Here is a 20,986-nt window from a genome sequence, read left to right on the forward strand (position 1 = left end):
TGCTTGCCCTTTTGTTGCTGTGGTCAATCAAGTACTGCATGTACTGCCATACAAAGTATGCAGCAAGATGTAATTCTGACCGACACTGCTGGCACTGACCACCAGATGGAAGCACTTGGGCCAAACATTACATGGATCTCGCAGCTCAGAGAAAATGTCACTGGGTTTGTCTGCTTTAGTGCTCCCTGCTTGATAATACAAATGCTGCAAAAAAATAAAAAGAAAAATTGAATGATTTGAATGCAAAGAGAGGCAGACATCAAAAGTTCCTAGGCAACAGACATTTCATCACTTTTTGACAATTTGCACGACGTCTTCATGATGAACCACGTGCTGTAGGCCAACCCTCTGTGGACTGTACTTGGTGCTGGTGCCCTGAAAAAGCAGTTAAAGAAATAATGCAAAGGACAGTTCGAAGTCCACAACATTAGCTGGTGCACGAGAGAGGGAAACCTTCATAGAGCAGGGCTTTGTTTGGAGGAGCAGACAGGAAATGGGGAATGGTGTTGGTGTTTTACTATTGTGATAATAACCTGAAATGGGTGCTTATAGGGTTTTTCATTTTCGGATAAAACCCGATTTTTTCCAATTTCTGGAACAACTGTGCTCACGGAATTGCTGTGCGCATGGTGCACAGGCGAGAAGCGGCCTAGGCGGCTGACAGATGGACAATTATTGACCGCAGGGCCGGTGGCGCCATCTAACGTCGCATTCCCAAACAAAGCCGCGAGCAGTTTGCACACACACAGGAGTGATATTTACACATTGTGCATTCACAGCACTGCTAACAGGCATTCGAGATGGGAAGAAAAGCAAAGAAATTGGATGACTGGAGCAAAGAACATGAGGATCTAGAGATTGCAGTGAAAGACTGAAGGGAGCCGCGCATTAATGTGCAAGTAGTACTGCAAAACCCAGATGGTCACCGATCCAGCGAATAAGCCCTACGACCGAATTTGCGAGCGTCTCGCATCATCCCGTCATAAGAAGTTGAAGATGGTGGTCCATGAAGCTGAAAAAGCGGGCACATCACAGTCAATGCTCTTTGATGTCCCCTTTAGGCAGCGTGTGGAAGACAATGAAGCGGATGGCGTGGTTCATAACTTCATTCATGCCCTGGCGTACAGTGGAATCAACATGCACCAGGCAGACGGACCTCTGGGGAATTGCGTACGCAAATACTGCAAGGCCACTAAACCCATGCTAACAGGACAACGACTTCGGATTAAATATCTGAAAGAAGCTTTGGCAGGGATATAGCGAAAATCCATGATGATGTGCAAGCCGTTAAAGTGAGCGCTATTGTCGACGAATCCCCTGACATCACCGGAGTGCCTAACATTAATACTCTCCTGAGCTGTTATTAAAAATAACAAAGAAGCAGGTTTGTTTGGTCGAAGTCGACAGAGTTAATGCTTCGAACAGCTACACAGTGGCCAGGGTAGTCTGCAAGGCTCTCCTGACTGTGGGAAAGATGTGGAAGGATGTTGTAGGTGTAGCCACAGACTCAGCGGAGTAAATGCGAAGAATGACATGTGAAATCTGTGAATCTGAAGCGATCCACATCTTGCATGTGAAAGACTTAGAACATTTGAATCATGTCAGAGTTGACCATGTCATTTCGTCACCTTGTATGTCTGATGTTCAATACTAAGTGATCAAGTCTGGACCATTATTTAAGTACGTTAACGAGCTGCACCAAAAGTACATCAACATCTGTGCCTCTAATAGCCAGTTTGGCCTACAGAAGAAGCCTTCTTCTGTAGTTCCGAAAAGAAGCAAAGCTTCTAGAAAGCGCTTGTTGACGTTATATAAATGCGGAGCTCATTAACCCTTTAAGGGCTTATGACGAGCTCTGATCGTCACGAGTGATCGCCGCCTTTTTGCTTATGACAAGCTGAGCTCGTCATGGGTGTTTGGCGACGATCTAAGCGGCTTTTGACGAGCTCGTCAAATGGTGTTTTCCTATTTAAAACATAGATGGCAGCGCATGTTCTATGTTTTGCGCATTTACTGAATTGTAGTTTGCACACGAGATTGCACAAAGTGTTTCCTGTGTTTCCTGCATTTTACCATGCTTTCAAACCAACATGGCATCATCAGTGCGGCATTCTAGTGCCAGAGAACATTATCCATCTAATGATGACAGTGCAAGTAAAAAGGATGTAGACTTTGTTTTATTCTTCAAGCAAGGAAGATAGTGATGATGTCTATACCGAAAGTGAGTCTGAAGCAGAAGAATGCATCGAGGAGACAATGGCCAGCTCACGCAATGGTGCCATGCTTTGAGCGCTGCCACACAGATGGCAATGTAAGCTAGTTTAATCTGCTCTATACAGGAATAAACAAGTGTGTACGACAATTCAAGGCGTATCTTTTTTCTGCACTTTCTCTGACATTTATTTTTCTTTTTACATCACACCTAAATGGAGACAACAAGGAATGGTAAATAAAAAGGTAATAGCTGCTGTATATTTTTTGCAATTATTTTCCTATTTTAAACATGTTATCGAAGCATTTCGCATCATAAATATTTGGCAATTTTGGAACAGAATTTTTTTTGTATTAGAGCCTTTCAGGGGTTAACAGAACTTACTGAAAGCTCGTATGAAAGCTCTAAAGCAGAAGCTTTCGAGCGATACTTTCTGAAAAAGAGATTCTTTATTCGAAGGCAGTCTTAATGAGATATGCACTCGAGCCATATTTAGGTATTCAGAAAATACTTAAGAGCAGAAAACGTCTGATGCCAAGCTTTAACCACCTCATAAACATCAAGCTACAGCAGACTGTCAACGAGTTTTCCACGATGATCTGTAAAAGTGATCAGGCAAAAGGGGTTTCGTGACTCTTACTTAAGAGCAATGTCGCATCAGTAAAAACTTGCTGTGAAAAGTTTTGCTCGAAACTATCCACAAAATCGGACTGCACTCTGAAATGGAATGTCTCGGACAAAGAAAAACAGCTGATAACATGGAGCCTGCGTGCTATATTCGATCCATTTCAGAAGCGGCTGCTGAGTCGGTCGTTTGAGGACTACCGACCTATTTCTGTGACGGACGATGTAGGCTCGCTTAATGACGAGTTTAACCAGTACTTGCTGGAAGCAAGCCCCACAAATGAAAGTGTTGAAGTGATGGATTATTGGAACTCTGCAACTGTGCGCTACCCAAAGCTAGCAAATGCAGCACTGACAGTGATGTGTCTAGCTAGTGGCAGCTGTGGCGTTGAGTGAATGTTCTCAAAGCTAAGATACCTCCAGAGCCCAGACAGGTCTTGGATGGAAACCGAAATGTTGCGCATGCAGGTGATTATGTATAAAACGAAAATGATTATGTATGTTAATAAGGAAGTGTAAAATGTCGATGATCAGTTAACATGAATAAAAGGTTTCTTGTCCAAAACCTGACTGTTGCACATCACTGCGAGTAATAATTACGAGAGAAAAGCAGAATTATGATATACTTCTTTTAAAGCAGCCCAAAACATTACTAATTGTTACCAACCAATCAGGGCAAATCGAATAAATTATTAGTTTGTAAATTTAGCCCGATAAAACCCGAATTTCGGAGTGTTTAAGCGAAAAACACAATTTCTTCCCTATTATCAAGCCAAAAAACAACACCTGATTTTTACCACCCGAATTTGAAATAACATAAAACCCGAAAAAGAATAACCCTACATATATAATGTCCTCGACAAAGTTTGTGTACTGCTCTCCACCTGTGTCGAGGTGCTCATAACAGCTCAGCTGCCACTGGCACATTTCACAGTGCTTTTGGGACACATTATGCACAGGAAAATTCCAGGAGTGCGTGTTTTTGTGCGCATATGGCGATATTAGTGGGGAATGCTTATCTATGGATGACTTGTATTCTCCAGCCAAGGTAAGAGTTGTAAGCGGCTAATGCTGTGAAGAGTCCTGGGACAAACTTGGAATATGGAACAGACTAGTGAGCCCACTACAGACACAATAAGCTCATGAAATCCGTACCTATTAGGTCTACTGGTTTTTCGGTTTAAAATCACACATTTAAAAACTTTGAATACCTGCAATCTTTAACAGCTTAACGCCACTACGTACCATATTACCAGGGTAGATGAGCTTTTGATTCATTTGGACAAGGTGCATCAAACGTAAAGGTCCATTAATACAATTGCTCAGAACTGAAGTACAAAGCTATGCATAATTAAACAGGCATAATGATGCAACCAAAATGCTTCTTTAGGTTGAAACAATTCGAATGTGCTTGAATAACACTGAGTGTGTCGTGACCTATCATGGAGATAAAAAACAAAAAGAAGAAATAGAGCAATGAAAGAGCGGGAGAGAGAGAGAGAGAGAGAGAAACAAAGGAAGAAGAAAATGCAAATTTAGCTGGTCATGAAATCAAAGACCGGTGACTCACCCAGACAAGTGCATACTTGAAGACATGGACGATGCTGCGGTGGATTGCATGACACTGTAAAAGAGTTGAGAAGGATGTCAAATATATTGCAGAGCTGCTAGTACTGCCATCAAGGGAAAGGAACACCAAAAAAAGAGATGCGAAACTCCAGCCTTCATAAACTGCCCACAACCTTTTCTGCATTCTGAAACAGTTACAAAACAGACAAAAAAAAAAAAAAAAAAAAAGTGGATGCAATTTGGGTAGCACTTATTCTCACAGGGCACAAATTAGACAGCCCTGGCGCATGTACAGTCAAAACCGGATATTTCGAATTTGAGTTTACACTGAGCTCGTAGATTATGTCCTTGAAAATCCCACATAAAAGTATAGGAAAGTGTCATAGTGTATCGAACTCCAATTTCACTGGTCGTTCGATGTATTCAACTTCACACTGAGCACTAGAAGGTGCGCCTTCCCAAACAATTGCATCACCCATGGTTGTTTGCTGCGTGACACCGAGGATGTTTTCAAGCTGTGTGTGGAAGGAACGAGAGAAAACCGGTTCAGCAATGGCCAGTCTAGAGCAGTGCCGCGCCCTGATGAGTTTTCCATCTATACCGTGATCGCACCACGTGACATTTCCAAGCCACGTGCGTGAGGAAATGAGAGGGAACCAGTTTGGCAGTGGTCGGTACGCAGCAGACCTAGCTAATGCAGCTGTGGCTTCGGGGAGAGAGGAAACTACATGAAAATGCAAAGCGCAAGGGCATCGAGGAAGAAAAATTCCATCAAGCTTTCTCTCTTTCCCCTTCCTACTTCCTCTCCTGTGTTTGTCTGCCGCAGCATGCTCTGTGCAAGGGCTGAAAAGTGAGCACTGTGAGTAGCACACAGAATGTTGGACGCTTTCCAAGATGTGTGCTCATAACGCTCTGTGCGTGGCAGGTAACATATGTCGTAAAGTTGCGACTGCAGGAAAGAGAAAAAGAAAAAAGCATGATCCTGCCAAGTGGTTCTAGCCGAGCCACCACTGCTGCCTCGTGCAGAGGAGAATTGAGAGAAACAAAAAAGAGAGAAAAGAGATGCATGTTGCAACAGCCGTCGTCCGCCACTAAACCGGTGGGGAGTGCAATGATGGCATGCACAACAAATATCCTGGTGGCAAGGAGCCTCCCCCGCAAAATGTGATGGCCGTTGTGTTCCTAACCCTGGAGGACCAGTAGCAACCACCCCGCAAGCGTAAAAGCCAGGTAAACATGCAGCGGATGCTGACAGAACATCAGACACTTTATCCAGTGTGTGTCGTGCTCGTCCCAATCGCGGTGTGATAAAGCGAACATACTGAAGACCGGGCTTGTGTGACTGGACAAGCCGAGCACGCCACGATCGCGGGCACTCCCATCAAGGGCGCTGGAACGCTGTCAAGTCTACCCCACCACAGGCATACACTGCGATGATATCACCGTGAAGCATGTCTAAGACGAAGACAGCGCGAAACGGGGGGTGGGGGACACGCTAACGACTAACTTCTTTCTTTCTTTTTCAAATTCACAGCAGCCAAATATCGGGACTGGCTTTATTATGCATGTAAGTTCATTACGTGAGTAAAGCACGGTATCATTTATTCCAATAACGAAACATGTCATGCCGATTTCTGTATAACGAACCATTTTGCAATCACCTTCAAGCTCGATATATCCAGGTTCGACCATATTTATTAGGATTTATTAGGCTTTCTCCAAAAAAGCATAATGAATAAATTCAAACTAGGCACAAGCAATAACAACATGCAAGGAAACAATGCAAAGATCCTTTGTGTGCCAACAGACTTTTTCCTTTTTTTTTGAGGAGTCGTTAATGAACAGTACGCAACATACAAGAAGCTTACCACATGTTCAACTGTAGCGTTCCTCCTAAGAATAAGGCCACCGTCAAAGTCGGGAGGAGCTAGAGAAAAAAAAAAGTGCAGAAAACAGGAGTTAAATGTCAACAGTCTATGGTACTGGAGATGCTGTGCGGACAGTGTCTACAAGATAATATAAAAGGTCTATTGTACGATGACGAACACACTCACAGCCACGCTTCTTGGTGTAGACCCGAATCAGAGCCAGGTACTCCCACAGCCTTTCCAGGAAGTAATCCAGGTTCAGCTTCATGTTGCAACTGTGTGGATCGAGGACAGAAAGCAGGGAAGAAACAGGTGAAACCACTGCAACAACAATTTTCAGTCTTGCGCAACCTGCTTGTGATATGTGTACTGGTCCGTGACATTATTGTACTTGACTTTTCTCTACTATGAGACTAAGTGTCGCTTTAAAACCAAGCCCCACGAAAGCAACAGCAGAATCTCAAAATCAACAAGAAATCCAAGGACCTGGTGAAGCATGCTAGGCTTCACATATTGTGGAGACTTCATAGGGGTTGTGCAAAATGTTTACCCATTCCCTCTGCTATTTCCGCTCGAAACCCTAGCGGCACAGATTCCATTACAGTCAAGCATTAACGCAAGGAATGCATCTCGCACTGCAATGTCGGTGTAAGTCCCTAGACACATCAGCATCATCATCAACCTGACTATACCCACTGCAGGACGAAGACCTCTCCCATACTTCTCCAATTAACCCGGTCCTGTGCTAGCTGCATTCACTTGACCCCTGCGAACTTCTTAACCTCATCCGTCCACCTAGCTTTCTGCCGCCCCCTGCTACGCTTTCCTTCCCTTAGAATCCTCCAGTTTGTTGCCCTAAACAACCATCGTTATCCTCTCTTCGCACTACATGTCCTGCCCATGCCCATTTCTTTTTCTTGATTTACACTAGAATGTCAGAAACTTGAGTTATTTCTCTGACCCACTCTGCACACTTCCCATCTCTTAATGTCACCCCTACCATTTTTCGTTCCATAGCCCTCTGCGTTGTACTGAACTTAAGTAGAACCCTCTTGGCTAGCCTCCACGTTTCAGCCCCTACACGTTTCAGCCCCTAGACATAGTCCACAACATTGTTCAGTTTTGCCTGATCCAAATGCTCGGCAAGTACAAAGAATGGGTTGACAGTGTAGTTGCTGTAGGATAGCAGACACTCCACAAAGTGTTAGCGAAGTAAAAGAACAAGAATAACTTGGAGCTGATCAATTATATTGATGCCAAGAGAATGCAATTTTACTTTCACTTCCCCATTCTGCAGTACTGTACCGCTAGAGCCACTACCAATACTTGTAGCTTCACTTAGCCCCTATCGTCATAATAAATCAGTCACTACCACCTGTCACAGAAAAGTCATAATGAAGTCACTAAAGGCAGCGTTTTAATCTAACCAGCGTTTCATTATGGCGTTAATGCCATTGCCCTCAGGCTTCATGCAGCTGCTCTCAGCCAGTTTCCACCTTCAGGCACTATGGACTATTAAGTACAGATACAGTCGAGTCCGACTGTATCTGTACTTAATAGTCCATAGTGCCTGAAGGTGGAAACTGGCTGAGAGCAGCTGCATGAAGCCTGAGGGCAATGGCATTAACGCCATAATGAAACGCTGGTTAGATTAAAACGCTGCCTTTAGTGACTTCATTATGACTTTTCTGTGACAGGTGGTAGTGACTGATTTATTATGACGATAGGGGCTAAGTGAAGCTACAAGTATTGGTAGTGGCTCTAGCGGTACAGTACTGCAGAATGGGGAAGTGAAAGTAAAATTGCATTCTCTTGGCATCAATATAATTGATCAGCTCCAAGTTATTCTTGTTCTTTTACTTCGCTAACACTTTGTGGAGTGTCTGCTATCCTACAGCAACTACACTGTCAACCCATTCTTTGTACTTGCCGAGCATTCGGTCCACTTCGGCTCCTGACAAAAGAGCCCATTGTGGTGCCAACTTCCATCGGACCACCTTCAAAGTACCAAGCGAACATCGGAAGATGACAGGAGTCTGACTGTACCAACTTTTTGGTGAGCGGACCACCGATTTTTCGATTATTGCAGCACTTCCATCGACTACGCCAGCGTTAGGCTTAGCGCGGCAGCGGAGGAGCGAGTGGGACCGAGAGCGCCCTGCGGCTGGCGGCAGCCACCGCGGGGGCGAGGATCTAGACAAAGGAGGTCCATCCGGGCCAACGTTTCGCTCGAGAATGGACGGCACCCAAGGCCAAGATCTATCGATGGACACCACACCGTGCCCGAACCTGCCTCCACCCGACGGGGAAACAGGCGGAACGCCGGCTGCCAGCACCAGCTCCACCGATACGAATGCCACGGAAAACACCTTTCAAGGCGAGTGGACAACCGTAGTTTCGAGACTATGGCAGAAAAAAGCGAAAAAACGGGAGCGTCAGGCCAAGATTACCGAGAATACGAAAGCAAACACTCAAGTGGGCGAGATGGCGACGACGGCGCCACCAGCCAAGATGGCCGCTGCGGCGGAACATGAATCCAAGATGGCGAGCGGCGCGGAGAGCAGCCGGGGAGGCCGCGGAGGCAGCGCCACCATGCAAGATTCCAGCCAACGTCACGACATAGCTGACGCGCCTGTTCCGAGAGGACGCCGGCCCGGCGCGGAGGAGGGAGCGCGAAATTCGAACCGTTTTAAAGGCGGAGAGGCGGAGTGGCGACTCAGGCGCGCGAAACCACTGCCGATAAATGACGCTAAGGTGATCTTCAGACCCCATCAGGGTCTGGTGGTGAAGAACTTGACAACACCTCAAGCAGCCAAGGCTATAGCGCAAGCCTGCGGATATCCACAGAATTTTCGTCTGAAAGACTTGTTGGTCCGCCTCCGACCGGGATCCAACATAATCGTCACCAGCACCCCAGACATGCAGATGGCGGAGCGCATGATGAGCATCCGAAGCTTGAATTTCGAGGGAAAAGACCATCCGGTCAACGCTTTCATGACTACACCGGAAGAGTACCTCAAAGGGGTGGCCCACGGCATCAACCCCGGGGCAACGGAGAAAGAATTAATGGAGAACCTGTTCGTCAGGACCCAGGGCGTGAAAATTATCGCGGCCAGAGCAATGGGCAAGTCCAAGTCGGCCCTCATTGTCTTTGAGGGGCCAATCGTACCGAAGTGGGTGTACTACTATGGGGGAGAGATCCCATGTGATCCGTACAAGCCAACGAAGCAATTCTGCTACACCTGCCGAAAGCCAGGACACCGAACAGACGTATGCCCGAACCCGTCTATCAGGGCATGCAGAAGATGCAACAAGCAAGATCCGGAGGAAAGTCACGAGTGCGAACCTCAATGCGCTCTCTGTGGAGGAGCACATGAGACTGGAGCCACCGGCTGCCGAAGCAAGCTCAAGGAGATCCCAAAGAAGACAAAGGGACATCCAAAGCCACGTCAGAGCCGCCCAGAAACGAAGGGCATCATGAAGAAGCATCAGAGGTGGTTCAGTTCGGACGGGGAGGAGGAAACATCGTGTGAGCGGTCCAGGTCCCAGTCCAGGTCGGAGGCCAACGCGGAACCCAAGAAGCCAGCGAAGAAAAGCAAGCCAGGCGCCTGGGAGAAGAATAAAGAAGAGAAGAAAAAAGACCTTGATCAGGTGAGCTGGCCAGCATTGCCCTCCCAAAAACAGCTAGATGAGGAAAGAACAGAAATTCTAGCCGAGCTAAAAGGGATAAGAAAGGAGAACGCAATGATTAAGCAACGATTAGATCAGATGCAGAACCAAATTAACATTACACAAAACAAGTTCGAAAAATCCACACCATCGGTAAATCAGACACCCCCTTTGACTGCCGAAGACGTAGGAAGAATAGTAGAGGAAAAGCTAGCACAGCTGCTCCCACACATCATTGAGCAAATCACAAAGAAAGCCATGGAACAAGTCACAGGCTATATAGAACAAAAGTTTCAGGCGATGCAAATCGAGATGACCAAACTGATTAGGAAGCAAACAACAGCCACCACAGTAAGAGAAAGGGCTGAGAAGCCGTATCACAGGCCCGGACTGACCAGCTTGCAATCTGAGACCGATCATGACTAGACACCAGAGGGCGAAGCAAGACCGCCTAGAGATTTGGCAGTGGAATTGTAGAAGCATCAGACGCAAGAAGGGGATGCTGTCACAGCTGCTGGCCTCACAAGCGGAACCACCGGCTGTGATAGCCCTACAGGAGGTTGGCAGTTCCCCTTCAATTAGCGGGTACGAGGTCTTTGCTGCCGATGACGAGAGCTGGAAGGTGGCGACAATGGTGGAGAAGACCATTACAACAATTCGGCATGACCAATTTAAAGGGATTGAAACACCCCATATCCTTGTGGAGGTGGTCCAAAAGAGTGACAAAAAACAGGGCACTTTTATCCTAAATGTATACAGCCCCCCCTCCCAACGAAAGATCGACTTCGACAGGCTTCTCGGAGAAACATTAAACTTGGTAAGAGGAAATCAGCTAATTATATTAGGCGACTTTAATGCAAAAGACCTGGCCTGGGGATACACGCGACAGGACAAAAGAGGCCGCATTATTAGAGAGCTAATAGACAGACATGAATTAACACTGGTAACGGACCCGGGAGTGCCCACGAGAACGGGCAATAGTGTGAGCAAGGACACTACCCCGGACCTTACGATGGTCAAGAACTGCGGTGATGTTGAGTGGATAAACACGCTTAACGATCTGGGCAGTGATCACTATATAGTGAGCACGACCATCCACACCTACAAGATCAGGCGTCAGGTTGGCGCAGCCAGGATTACCAACTGGCACAAGTTCAGAGAAGCGCAGGAGGAGGATCAAGGCGAGATTGAGGATCTTGATAGCTGGTGCGGGGCGCTGCGGAAAAACAAGCAGAGATTTACGCAAGAACTGACACGCACAAATGAGACACCAGAAATAGACGCCCATCTACTCCACCTGTGGGAAGCGAGAAGGGGACTGTTAAGAAGATGGAAGAAACAGAGGCACAATCGAAAGCTTAGGATGAGAATCGTGGAGATCACAAAGAAGGCGGCGGAGTACGCTGAACAACTGTCGAGAGCCAACTGGGGCAAATTCTGCGACTCTCTGCAGGGGACGCTCAGCACTTCCAAGACATGGCGAATTCTAAAAGCCATCATGGACCCCACCAAGACCAAGCGAGAGGGGCAGAAGTCGCTGGAGCGGTTGCTACACACATTCCCAGGCACGAAGGAAGATGTGATTAAGGCCGTCCACGACAAATGCTACGGAGTAGAGCTAGAGGATCCATATCCATACGCAGAAGATTACAAAGGAGACCCAAATCCGAAAATGGACGAGCCGATCACAGAGGAAGAAGTCCGGACGGCAATAGCAAGTGCCACTCGAAACACAGCGGCTGGTGACGACAAGATCACTAATGGCATAATTCGGAACATGAGCAACAGCAATATCAAGGCACTGGCGCATTTTATGAACAAGCATTGGGAAGCAGGAACGGTGCCAGCGCAGTGGAAACACTCGGTGGTCATTATGATCCAGAAACCGGGAAAAAAAATGGCAATAGAGAATTTGCGGCCCATTTCTTTAACTTCGTGCCTGGGAAAGATTTTCGAGCGGGTTGTCAATAATAGACTGAAAAATTACTTAGAGGATAGCGCTCAGATGCCGGACACCATGTTTGGCTTCAGAGAAAAGCTATCAGCCCAGGATGTTCTCCTGCAAATCAAAGAAGAGGTCTTGACGAGTATCCCACGCTCGGCAGAACACGTAGTTTTGGCAGTGGACATTAAAGGTGCATTTGATAATGTTAGTCACAAGGCGATCTTAGATGGTCTGGCAGACACGAATTGTGGAACCAGAGTCTACGAGTACGTTAGGAGCTTTCTAAGTAACCGGACGGCCGAAATAAAGATTGGCAATATAGAAACAGAGACCTCCCCGCCCAACAAAGGGACACCTCAAGGAGCAGTCATTTCGCCCACACTGTTCAACGTGGCAATGATTGGCCTGGCCAGGCGCCTCGAGAAGGTGGAGGGCATACAGCACGCTATGTATGCTGATGACGTCACCATCTGGACGACCACAGGATCACTCGGGGAGAAGGAAGCGAAATTGCAAGAAGCAGCATCTGTCATCGAAGAATATCTAAAACAGAGGGGCTTGGAGTGCTCATCAAGAAAATCAGAACTGATCAGATTCTGGCGAGGGAAGGGCAACCGCTCTGCTCCCACAGATCAAGGCCACAAGCTCGAGATCCGGCTGCAAGGAGAGACAGTACCCGAAAAGACAACCGTGAGGATCCTGGGGATGTGGCTCCAATCGAATCAAAGGTGTCAACACACACTTAATCTGCTCAAGACCTCGACCCAGCAGGTCGCCCGAATGATAGCACGGGTGACCAGCAAAAAGATGGGGATGAAAGAGCCCGACACACTCAAACTTGTCCGGAGCCTCGTTATTAGCAGAGTAGCGTATGCTCTACCCTACTTCAATATGACCAAAAGAGAGGAAGAGAGAGCGGACGCCATCATCAAAATGGCTGTCAAGACCGCACTCAAGCTCCCCAAGAACACACCGAACCACAAGCTAGCAGCTCTGGGTCTGCACAATACAATACAAGAATTAGCAGAAGCCCAAATCAAGTCACAGCTAAACAGACTTCTACAAACGAGGACGGGAAGACGGGTGTTGGAAAGACTGGGATATAGCACACACCTGCAGGCTTATAACAAGACAAGAGAGGTATCGCGGGAAGTCAGAAATTGGTACCGAGTTCGGCCCATACCAAGAAACATGGACCCCCGCCTACACCCGGGAAGGAGGCAGGCAAGGGCAGAGTATTATGAAAAAAATTTCGGTCAACAACACACGTCAAGGTTCACCGACGCAGCCTTATACGAAACCAACGCAAAGAGGGCGATAGCCACGGTCACAGACTGCGAAGGCCGGGAGGTAGTTAGCGCCTCGATCCAAAACTGTACAGTCACGGAGGCAGAGGAAGTGGCTATTGCACTGGCCATCAGGCAAGGAAGAGAAACGGGAGAGAGCCTGACGATACTGTCAGACTCTCAATCCGCGTGCAGAAATTTTCAGCGGGGTAAATTATCTAAGGTAGCGCACCAAATCCTTTTTTCCACAAGCGAGCCAACAAAACAATACACTCAAACACTAGTGTGGATTCCGGGGCATGCAGGGATCACGGGGAATTCGTACGCAGACAGGGTAGCACGAGGACATGCAACCTACCGTGCGCCCAACAGTCTCGCGACAGAGGACCTGATTCCGCTTGACCCTGACTACACCACAATACTACAACACTACAGAGGCTTGCGGAAAGTATATCCGGAGCCGCATAAAAAGCTCAGCAACGAGGAGGCCACAGATTTGAGGCGGCTACAGACTGGCACCTTCATTAATTTACACATATTACACATGATGCATCCCACGACATTCAGAGACGAGTGCCCGTGGTGCGGGAAGACCCCTACCCTGTACCACATAACATGGGAATGCAGCTCACATCAACTACAAAAAATTGAAAACCCAAATGAAAGACAGTGGGAGGCTTTGCTGGCCAGCTCTGACCCGGAGGCTCAGCTCTACCTGGTCACAAGAGCTCGCAAACTGGCGAAAGCCAGTGGTGCCCTGGACTGGGGGCGCCAACCACTCGTCAGCCTCGGTTGAAGAGGCGAAGAAAAAGATCCCAGAGCCGTTAATAAAGTTCACTCACTCACTCACTCATACAGTCGAGTCCACTTATAACGATACCGGTTTTAACAATATATCGGTTACAACAATAAAAACCTACTGCACGGTCCACTTTTGTATGTTTTTTATGGTAAAATCACCCGCTTACTACAATGCCCCCTTGCCACATTATCGGTTATAACAATGAAGTCTGGCTCCTGAGTGCTCGTGCCGAAAAATAGTGGAATGCGAAATCCTTAAAACGAAAAACAAAAAAGAAATTCCAGCTACTGCTTTCTCCCTGCCGTGCGCTCATATAATAGAACCTGTTTTCTGGCCTTCTCCGTCGTAGAGTTCTCCGCAATGTAAGCCACGCGCGCCTTTCTCCCACTGCCCTTCCACCCCTCGGAACACAAATGAACTGCGCCCATAGCTCTACGCTGCGCCACCCTCCGAAACACAAATGGACTTCGCCAACGCGCCGACAGCGCTAATCTGCTCACTCGCCCCTCATTTTGCACAGCTCTGCCAATGGGTTTGGTTGTTTGTGCAAGTTGATTGCGTCGAAGTGAATCCTGGCCACGCGGTTTCTCTGTCTCGTTTGAATCGCCGCCGAAATGGAAGATGGCTGATCTGCTCGCTGATTATCTGACGATGTTGCCGGTGAAAAGAAAGCGCACGGCTATCGATTTGGAGACGAAGTGCAGTATCGTGAAGGAGTACGCATTATCGCAACCGACGGTGTCGAAGATCATCCGCTCCACTGAGAAGTTCGACAAAGAAAAGTCCTCGCTTGACAGTGGGCGCAAACGCGTCCAACCAGGCGCCTGACGACGACAATGACGATGACGCGGTAAGGCAGGCTGCCTCAACGTTGTTCTCGCAGGAAGCACTGCAGTTGATTCAGTCCCTCCAGGGCTTGGTTTTCGCGAGGGACCTTCTGCTGCACTACGTGGGGTACCTAGATGCCATGGAGAAGGATGTCGACACGCTTTGCGTGAGGCAAGCACGGCTAACGGACATGGGGTTTTCTCGCGCAAGCCAGTGAGAAGTATGTGGTGAGATGCGTGTGGTGATTTCACCCCAGGCGCCTGCGTGCCCCAATCTCCTCTGCATTTAAATAAAAGTTTTGTCTCTCTCTCTCTCTCTCCCTTCATCACAGCGTTACTTCGGGATTTCTCAAGCTGAGAGGCAGCCGCAGCAACCTTCTCGTGTTTTTTACAAGACCTCTTTCGGGGCCACCAAAACGATGTTTCGGCGGAGCTCGCATGTCACTTGCAGTCCGTGACCCCTCTTTGCAGTTGTTATGCTTTTTTCGTGCAAACAGTTTTAACAATTATCAGTTATAACAATGAAATTTTCGTGCCACTTGAATATTGTTATAAGTGGACTCGACTGTAGTTAACAACTGCAGTGTCTGAACAGCACAGCTATTTTTCATGCTTAATTAGATGAGAGTTGTCCACAACGTCACATAACCCATTATATACCTATTACTAGTGGAATAAGATCTGCATAACATCTCTGTGAATACAAGTTATTACACCTGTTTCAGTTCCTCAAGTGTTAATGATTTGCAGTCGTTCGGCACAATTGTGCAGAGCTTAGGAAATGCAGGCAACTGCCACGACAAGCAAAATCAAAGCACGACAAGCCTCACCTAACGACCACGCTGTGTGGCTGGCGGGCAAGCCGGTCCACTTCCTCAATGGAGACCTGGTCAATCTTGTTGTAAACGTACAGGCAGGGCAGGTACACCCGGTTGCGCAGGATCACATCAATCAGCTCCTCCGGAGTGCAGTCCTCACGGAACAGGACCTCAGCGTTGAAGATCTCTGCACAAACATGTAACTGCAATCAAGCAGTTGCAATGCATACTTCCACAGAGCAAAGGAGTGAGGTAAACAATGATTTTACCAGACACACTTGCGTGCCTGCCATATCACTCAGCACTATCATGTGGCCACTGCCCAAGCAATAGGAGAAGACAGGAGAGCAACGCAGCTCCCAACGCACAGCTAACAAACACTGGATTTGATGATACTGCCCTTCCCTTGTCTGCCACCCAAATCCCATATGTGCATGGGGCTTCTGCTGCCCTTGTTGCCAAGTGATCCCCATTAGCCACAGAAACAAATGGAAGCATTAAACGGTGGCTATTTCCACAAATGTCACTGAACTGTCAGTGTCATGCCCTTTACTGGCTGTCATCGACCACAACACTGACAGTGCAGTGCAGGCAGTTAAGTAGTTTGTCACGCAACTCACTGTACTCGTGGAGAACCAGCTGGACAAGCTTCTCATCACACTTGGTCAGGTTGCAGGTTGAGTTGAAGCTCAGGCCTCCGGCTTTCTTCTCCTGAAAACACAAGACACAACACGTCTTCAGTCACAAATGCCGCCGGAGGACAATTTTCAATTTTTCATACTTTTGCAAGGAACACGCCCAGATCCACTTGTGCCCACGTAGTGGTTTTAAAGAGGCCTTGGCTACACTTCTTTCAGCCCATTATTTCAAAATGATGGCATTTAAGGGGCACTGAAAAGATGAAGTGGGCTTGCATCGATAGAATACCAGTTCCTGATCATAAAGAGACCACCCTTACTGAAAAAAAAGTTCTAGTAGTAAGGTAGAAAAGAGTAAGAATAGAGATACAGGTATCGTCATCACAACCGAAGCGGCCAAAGCTCGCAACTGTCTGCGAGTTACGTGACGCACAACAAATCTTGGAGGCTGACAAATTTTAATTACGCTGCATGTTTGAATCGAGTAGTAGGTTTTGTCTCTAACATAATAACATGCTTTTATCACATGGAGACTACGGCAAAAAGGCAACCTAAATGAGATAAGGCAAGGAGAAACATACTTGGCGGCCTTGTTTTTAGTTTCGGTGATGTTCCGGCGCAGGCGTGCTAGCATAGTTTTGTTTTTGACATGCAGCTGAAACGGCTAAGTGCTATTCAGAAGATAATGTTTTGCCGTGCACCTGCGTCGCTTCAACCTGCAAAAGCCATTGCACGATCTGTGGGGTTGAGACCAATGAAGTGCAGGCCAGCGGTTGCTGCAAGAACTTAGATCATTGTCGGATTCAGAAACTGGATCCATGGCTGGTGCAAGCGAAACTATGTTGACGATGACACGACACAAAGGCCGGCGGTAGCTTTCATGCTTTCATGTCGGCTGCAGCTAGACCACACCACTCGCAGTGGACCAGCAATCACGTCATAGACGATGTCACTTTATTCAATTACGTAGTTGGTTTGAACTGTTTGAATTCAACCGGCGGCAAAAAAAAAACTGCTCAACTTTTTATTGCAATATCTCACCAATAAATGCACTTTTTGCTGCCGGACAAGTGACAGCAATGTCATAAAATATTGCACTATCGGGTTCAGCTAACATAAAAATTGTCATCAGTGTCCCTTTAACCGGGATACCCAGCAATGGCATTGCCGGCGCTGTGAGCAAAAAAGTCACCGGCATGGCTCCTGCACGTTGGCCAGTGACATAGACGTGCACAGACTGGTCGTCGGGTTGTGCGCCATCACAAGAGCACATGACATGGCTGATTCAACAGGTACTGCCTGCCGACTATGGATTTGCCTTTGAAATGGGAGAGCAACACCTTCCAGGGCCCTTGGATCCCAACAAAGAAATCCATTGACACCAGGCATCGGATATTTTTTTGGTGCTAATAATTCTGTAATTATAGAAATAAACGACCAGAAAGTAGAAGAAATTACAACCACACGGCATTCCACGTTCACCGCGATGGACGATGGTGGGTGGCGTTGGTGAACAGTCTCAAGGATAGGTTATATGCAACATAAATACCTGGGAAAGTGAAAGATTGAATAGCTACTGCCACAGCTCAGTCAGCAGAGCAGTGGACATGAAATTTGGAGGTTGCGGGTTTGAATAGCAGCGGCGACATGTGGTTCTTTTTTCACCTACTTTCTAGTAGTTTATCACTTGACTACATAATTATTTCACACTGATCAGCACCCACCCACAAAAAAAGAAAAATTTCCTATGCTTTGCTTGGAATCGAGGGCTGCTGGCTTCCCTTGTATGTATTTGTAACGAGCACCTAATTTCCCCTATGCTTGTTCGCTCTTTGGATCCCTAATTACACATGCTGCTCCTAGATCACGCAGGCATGTTCATACAACTTGGATAAAGCGGGGATTTATGTCTACATTGGGTACAACTGTACGCGAATTATTATGTGTGGGATAAAAGAGGCACAGACGAAAACATTAGCAGTAAATTAGTAAAGGAGACAGCAAATTGGAGCAGTTAACATTGCCACATCATGTCCTTAAGGGCAGAGCTTAAGTTCTCCCCCCCCCCCCCCCCTCCCAATATGTTTAGGCCTTCTAGCGTGCTGACGCACGCAAAGCAAGGTAGCAAAAACGAACATTCTCCACAGCCACACTGGTGCTGTGCAAAACGGTGAAATGACCGTCTTTGGGCAGAAGCAGTTCATTTTGCATAGTATCTAGCTCTGGCTGGCTGTGCAGACTGTTTCCACAAGAGAGAAAGCAGTGGCATGCAAAGGGAAGAGTCATTTCATCCTCGCGATAGATAACCTGGCGACCGAGTGGCAGGCTCCTTCAACCTGTGCCGGGCTTCGAAACCAGTTGTGTTCTAGCACTTCAGGCACAACCTAGAACGGCATGACTCTCTGCTAGCACACGCAAGACCTAGATGAGTGTGCAGCCAGACAGAATATGTCTACCTAACCGAATTTCAGGAAAAGGAAGCAAAAAGAAGAAAGGAAACCCACAACACCAGCTGCTGCGTCCTCACAGTGCTGCCTTGCACTTACTACACCGAGTGCAGGGCAACGCATTAATGCAGTGCAGTACTGCATGGTAAAAAAATGACTTTCATGATTTTTTAAAAAAGCGACGCTCACAATAAAGACAATTATTACATTAAGCACGATCAGACCATTTTCCATCCTGCTATGTTTTACACTGCATGCTTTGCTTGAACAGGTGCCAAGAAATTTTTATGCCATTCATGTATGCAAAATGTTAGCTGGTATCACGGAGCAAGAAACCATTTAGGAGGTGAAACTCCCGTCAGCGCTGGTGACCACATAAAGTCACAATTGTAGCGCCGACAGCATGGAGCATGATGCGGCCGTATGCAGTGGCGGCGGCATGCGGCGCGTCTTAGAAGCCGCAGCGACAAAAAGGAAACCTGGACTGGTTGCCTTAACAACCAAAACGGTGGTAATTTCTTTCCATGCCAACAGGCGCCGCCAGCATGATAGTGGCGCCGCGGGCTTGTGACCTTTTCTGGTTGCTGCAAGCAGCATAGTTTCCACTCCTAAAAGTTTCTTGCTCCGTGGCTGGTATGCAACGTTGACAGTGCACTGAAGGATGCAGCCCATGAGGGATGCCCATGTGGCGTCCCTGCTCCCCCTCAGTAAATACAAATACGGCTCTCCCAGAAACATTCACTCCACTTGTTTGGGAAAGCTGGCACAAGATGCAATGCTCACTTTGAAGTAAATGTTTGGTGGTAGCTTGTTTAGCCTGATGCCAACCGCTTCCAACTCCTGCTCCAACAGCTTCCTGGAAATTGGAGTAAGTTGAGAGTTACAAGGTGTTGGCAAGCACAGATATAGTCAATCTAAACTGAGATATAAGTTGACATTTTTTTCTTGGAAAAAAAAAGAAAAAAAAAAGCACCCTCATTTTTCTGAGGCACAGACTGGCAGTATTTAGCGTGCCTGCTCCTGAACGGACAGCCAAACTCATATCGGCATCCTGCAGTTCCTTGCATATATATTTTTTTTCAGTCCTTGGCATTCGACCCATATTAGTACATAATTTTTCATTGACAATGAACAGCAACATATGCAGGCAGTTTATAGCAGCTTTTTAGAATAAAGTTGGATGTTCGCTGAAGCGAACGTCAACATGGGTTTTGGCAACCGTATGGCGTTTCAGAAAAAGAGGATGCGGTACTGGCATGGGCAAGACCAGCTGTTCATGTGCAATGTTCCAAGAAATGCCGTGTAAGCAACCGTGCTGTGTGAGTGACAAAGAGTCATCTTTTGAATACGCTGTTGCATACTCAGAGTGAGATCATAGCATTAGTGATGCAGGGACACAGCCGATATCATAATTATATGTGCTTTGTAAATTTTTTCATTTTATTTTTCTCTTTTTCTCACTTTACAGAATTCCAGAATTACAGACTTCCTCACCAAACCTAGATGCAAACCATGAGAAGCTAGCCATCACAACTGCCATTGAAGTAAAAACGTGGAATACCTGCATGCCTTTGACGTGGCAGTTAGAGAGTAAGGCCTAGTCAACTAGAGCACGCCTTTACGCTGCTTTTGTAGATTTAGCCCCAATCTAAACCTTAGCAGAAAGAAAAAGAAAAAGAAAGGAAACAAACAAACAAACAAAAAAGCAAGAACACTACACAAATATTTCATAAACAGATCTCACTGAATCAATTTTGATCACCAGTAGGTAATTCTTTACTGCTGCCATCAATATGCAGTTGTTTCACTACTGCCGCGAATGATTGTAACTTTACTTGTTGCTGCAGTGGATATGAATCAAAGGCACAAGTCATTGTCAGGTCTCCCCAGTTATATTTGGCAGGACCCGCTCAGCCAGGCGGAAACATGACAGTGCGCCGCCGGCATTCAGTTGAGCAGCCACGAAATCTAATCTGCACATGCTTGGCAGGTCTGCTGGGGCTGTTGTCGTCTTCTGCGGCCGGACCACAATGGCACGCTATACTGCTAACATCCACCGGCGTGCGGCCTTATCACTTTGCCTGTAGCGCATGGTATGATCTTATGCTTTTTGTTTGTTCACAGTCGGTTTGACCAAGACCCACCTTTATCCTTTTGTGGCCTAAGATACACCGAGATGCATATCGAATGATACCAGCCACTTACGCCTGTTCCCACAATTTTCCAGGTTGTTCTGGCAACCTTTTCAGGCTTTATGTAGATGTTTCCATGGCGACCTTGA

The 20,986-nt window shown here is 47.0% G+C and overlaps 1 protein-coding gene across 1 annotated transcript in view; it reads right to left on the minus strand.

Annotated features, from left to right (window-relative positions):
- Window positions 1–266: 266 nt before the first annotated feature.
- LOC146188119 (developmentally-regulated GTP-binding protein 2) overlaps window positions 267–20,986 on the minus strand; it is a 29,633-nt gene continuing 8,913 nt past the window's right edge. Inside the window, exons 7-13 of the mRNA XM_084603647.1 lie at window positions 19,489–19,561; window positions 16,241–16,331; window positions 15,633–15,807; window positions 6,460–6,548; window positions 6,274–6,332; window positions 4,407–4,460; window positions 267–375 (exon numbers count right to left, since the gene is read on the minus strand). Coding sequence (XP_084459773.1) covers window positions 289–375; window positions 4,407–4,460; window positions 6,274–6,332; window positions 6,460–6,548; window positions 15,633–15,807; window positions 16,241–16,331; window positions 19,489–19,561 — 628 coding nt within the window. The 3' untranslated portion in view covers window positions 267–288. The remainder of the gene's footprint in view (window positions 376–4,406; window positions 4,461–6,273; window positions 6,333–6,459; window positions 6,549–15,632; window positions 15,808–16,240; window positions 16,332–19,488; window positions 19,562–20,986) is intronic.

Source organism: Amblyomma maculatum, chromosome 5 (genome assembly GCF_055883805.1).
Source record: "Amblyomma maculatum isolate TAMU_Amacu chromosome 5, ASM5588380v1, whole genome shotgun sequence".
Lineage (NCBI taxonomy): Eukaryota > Metazoa > Arthropoda > Arachnida > Ixodida > Ixodidae > Amblyomma > Amblyomma maculatum.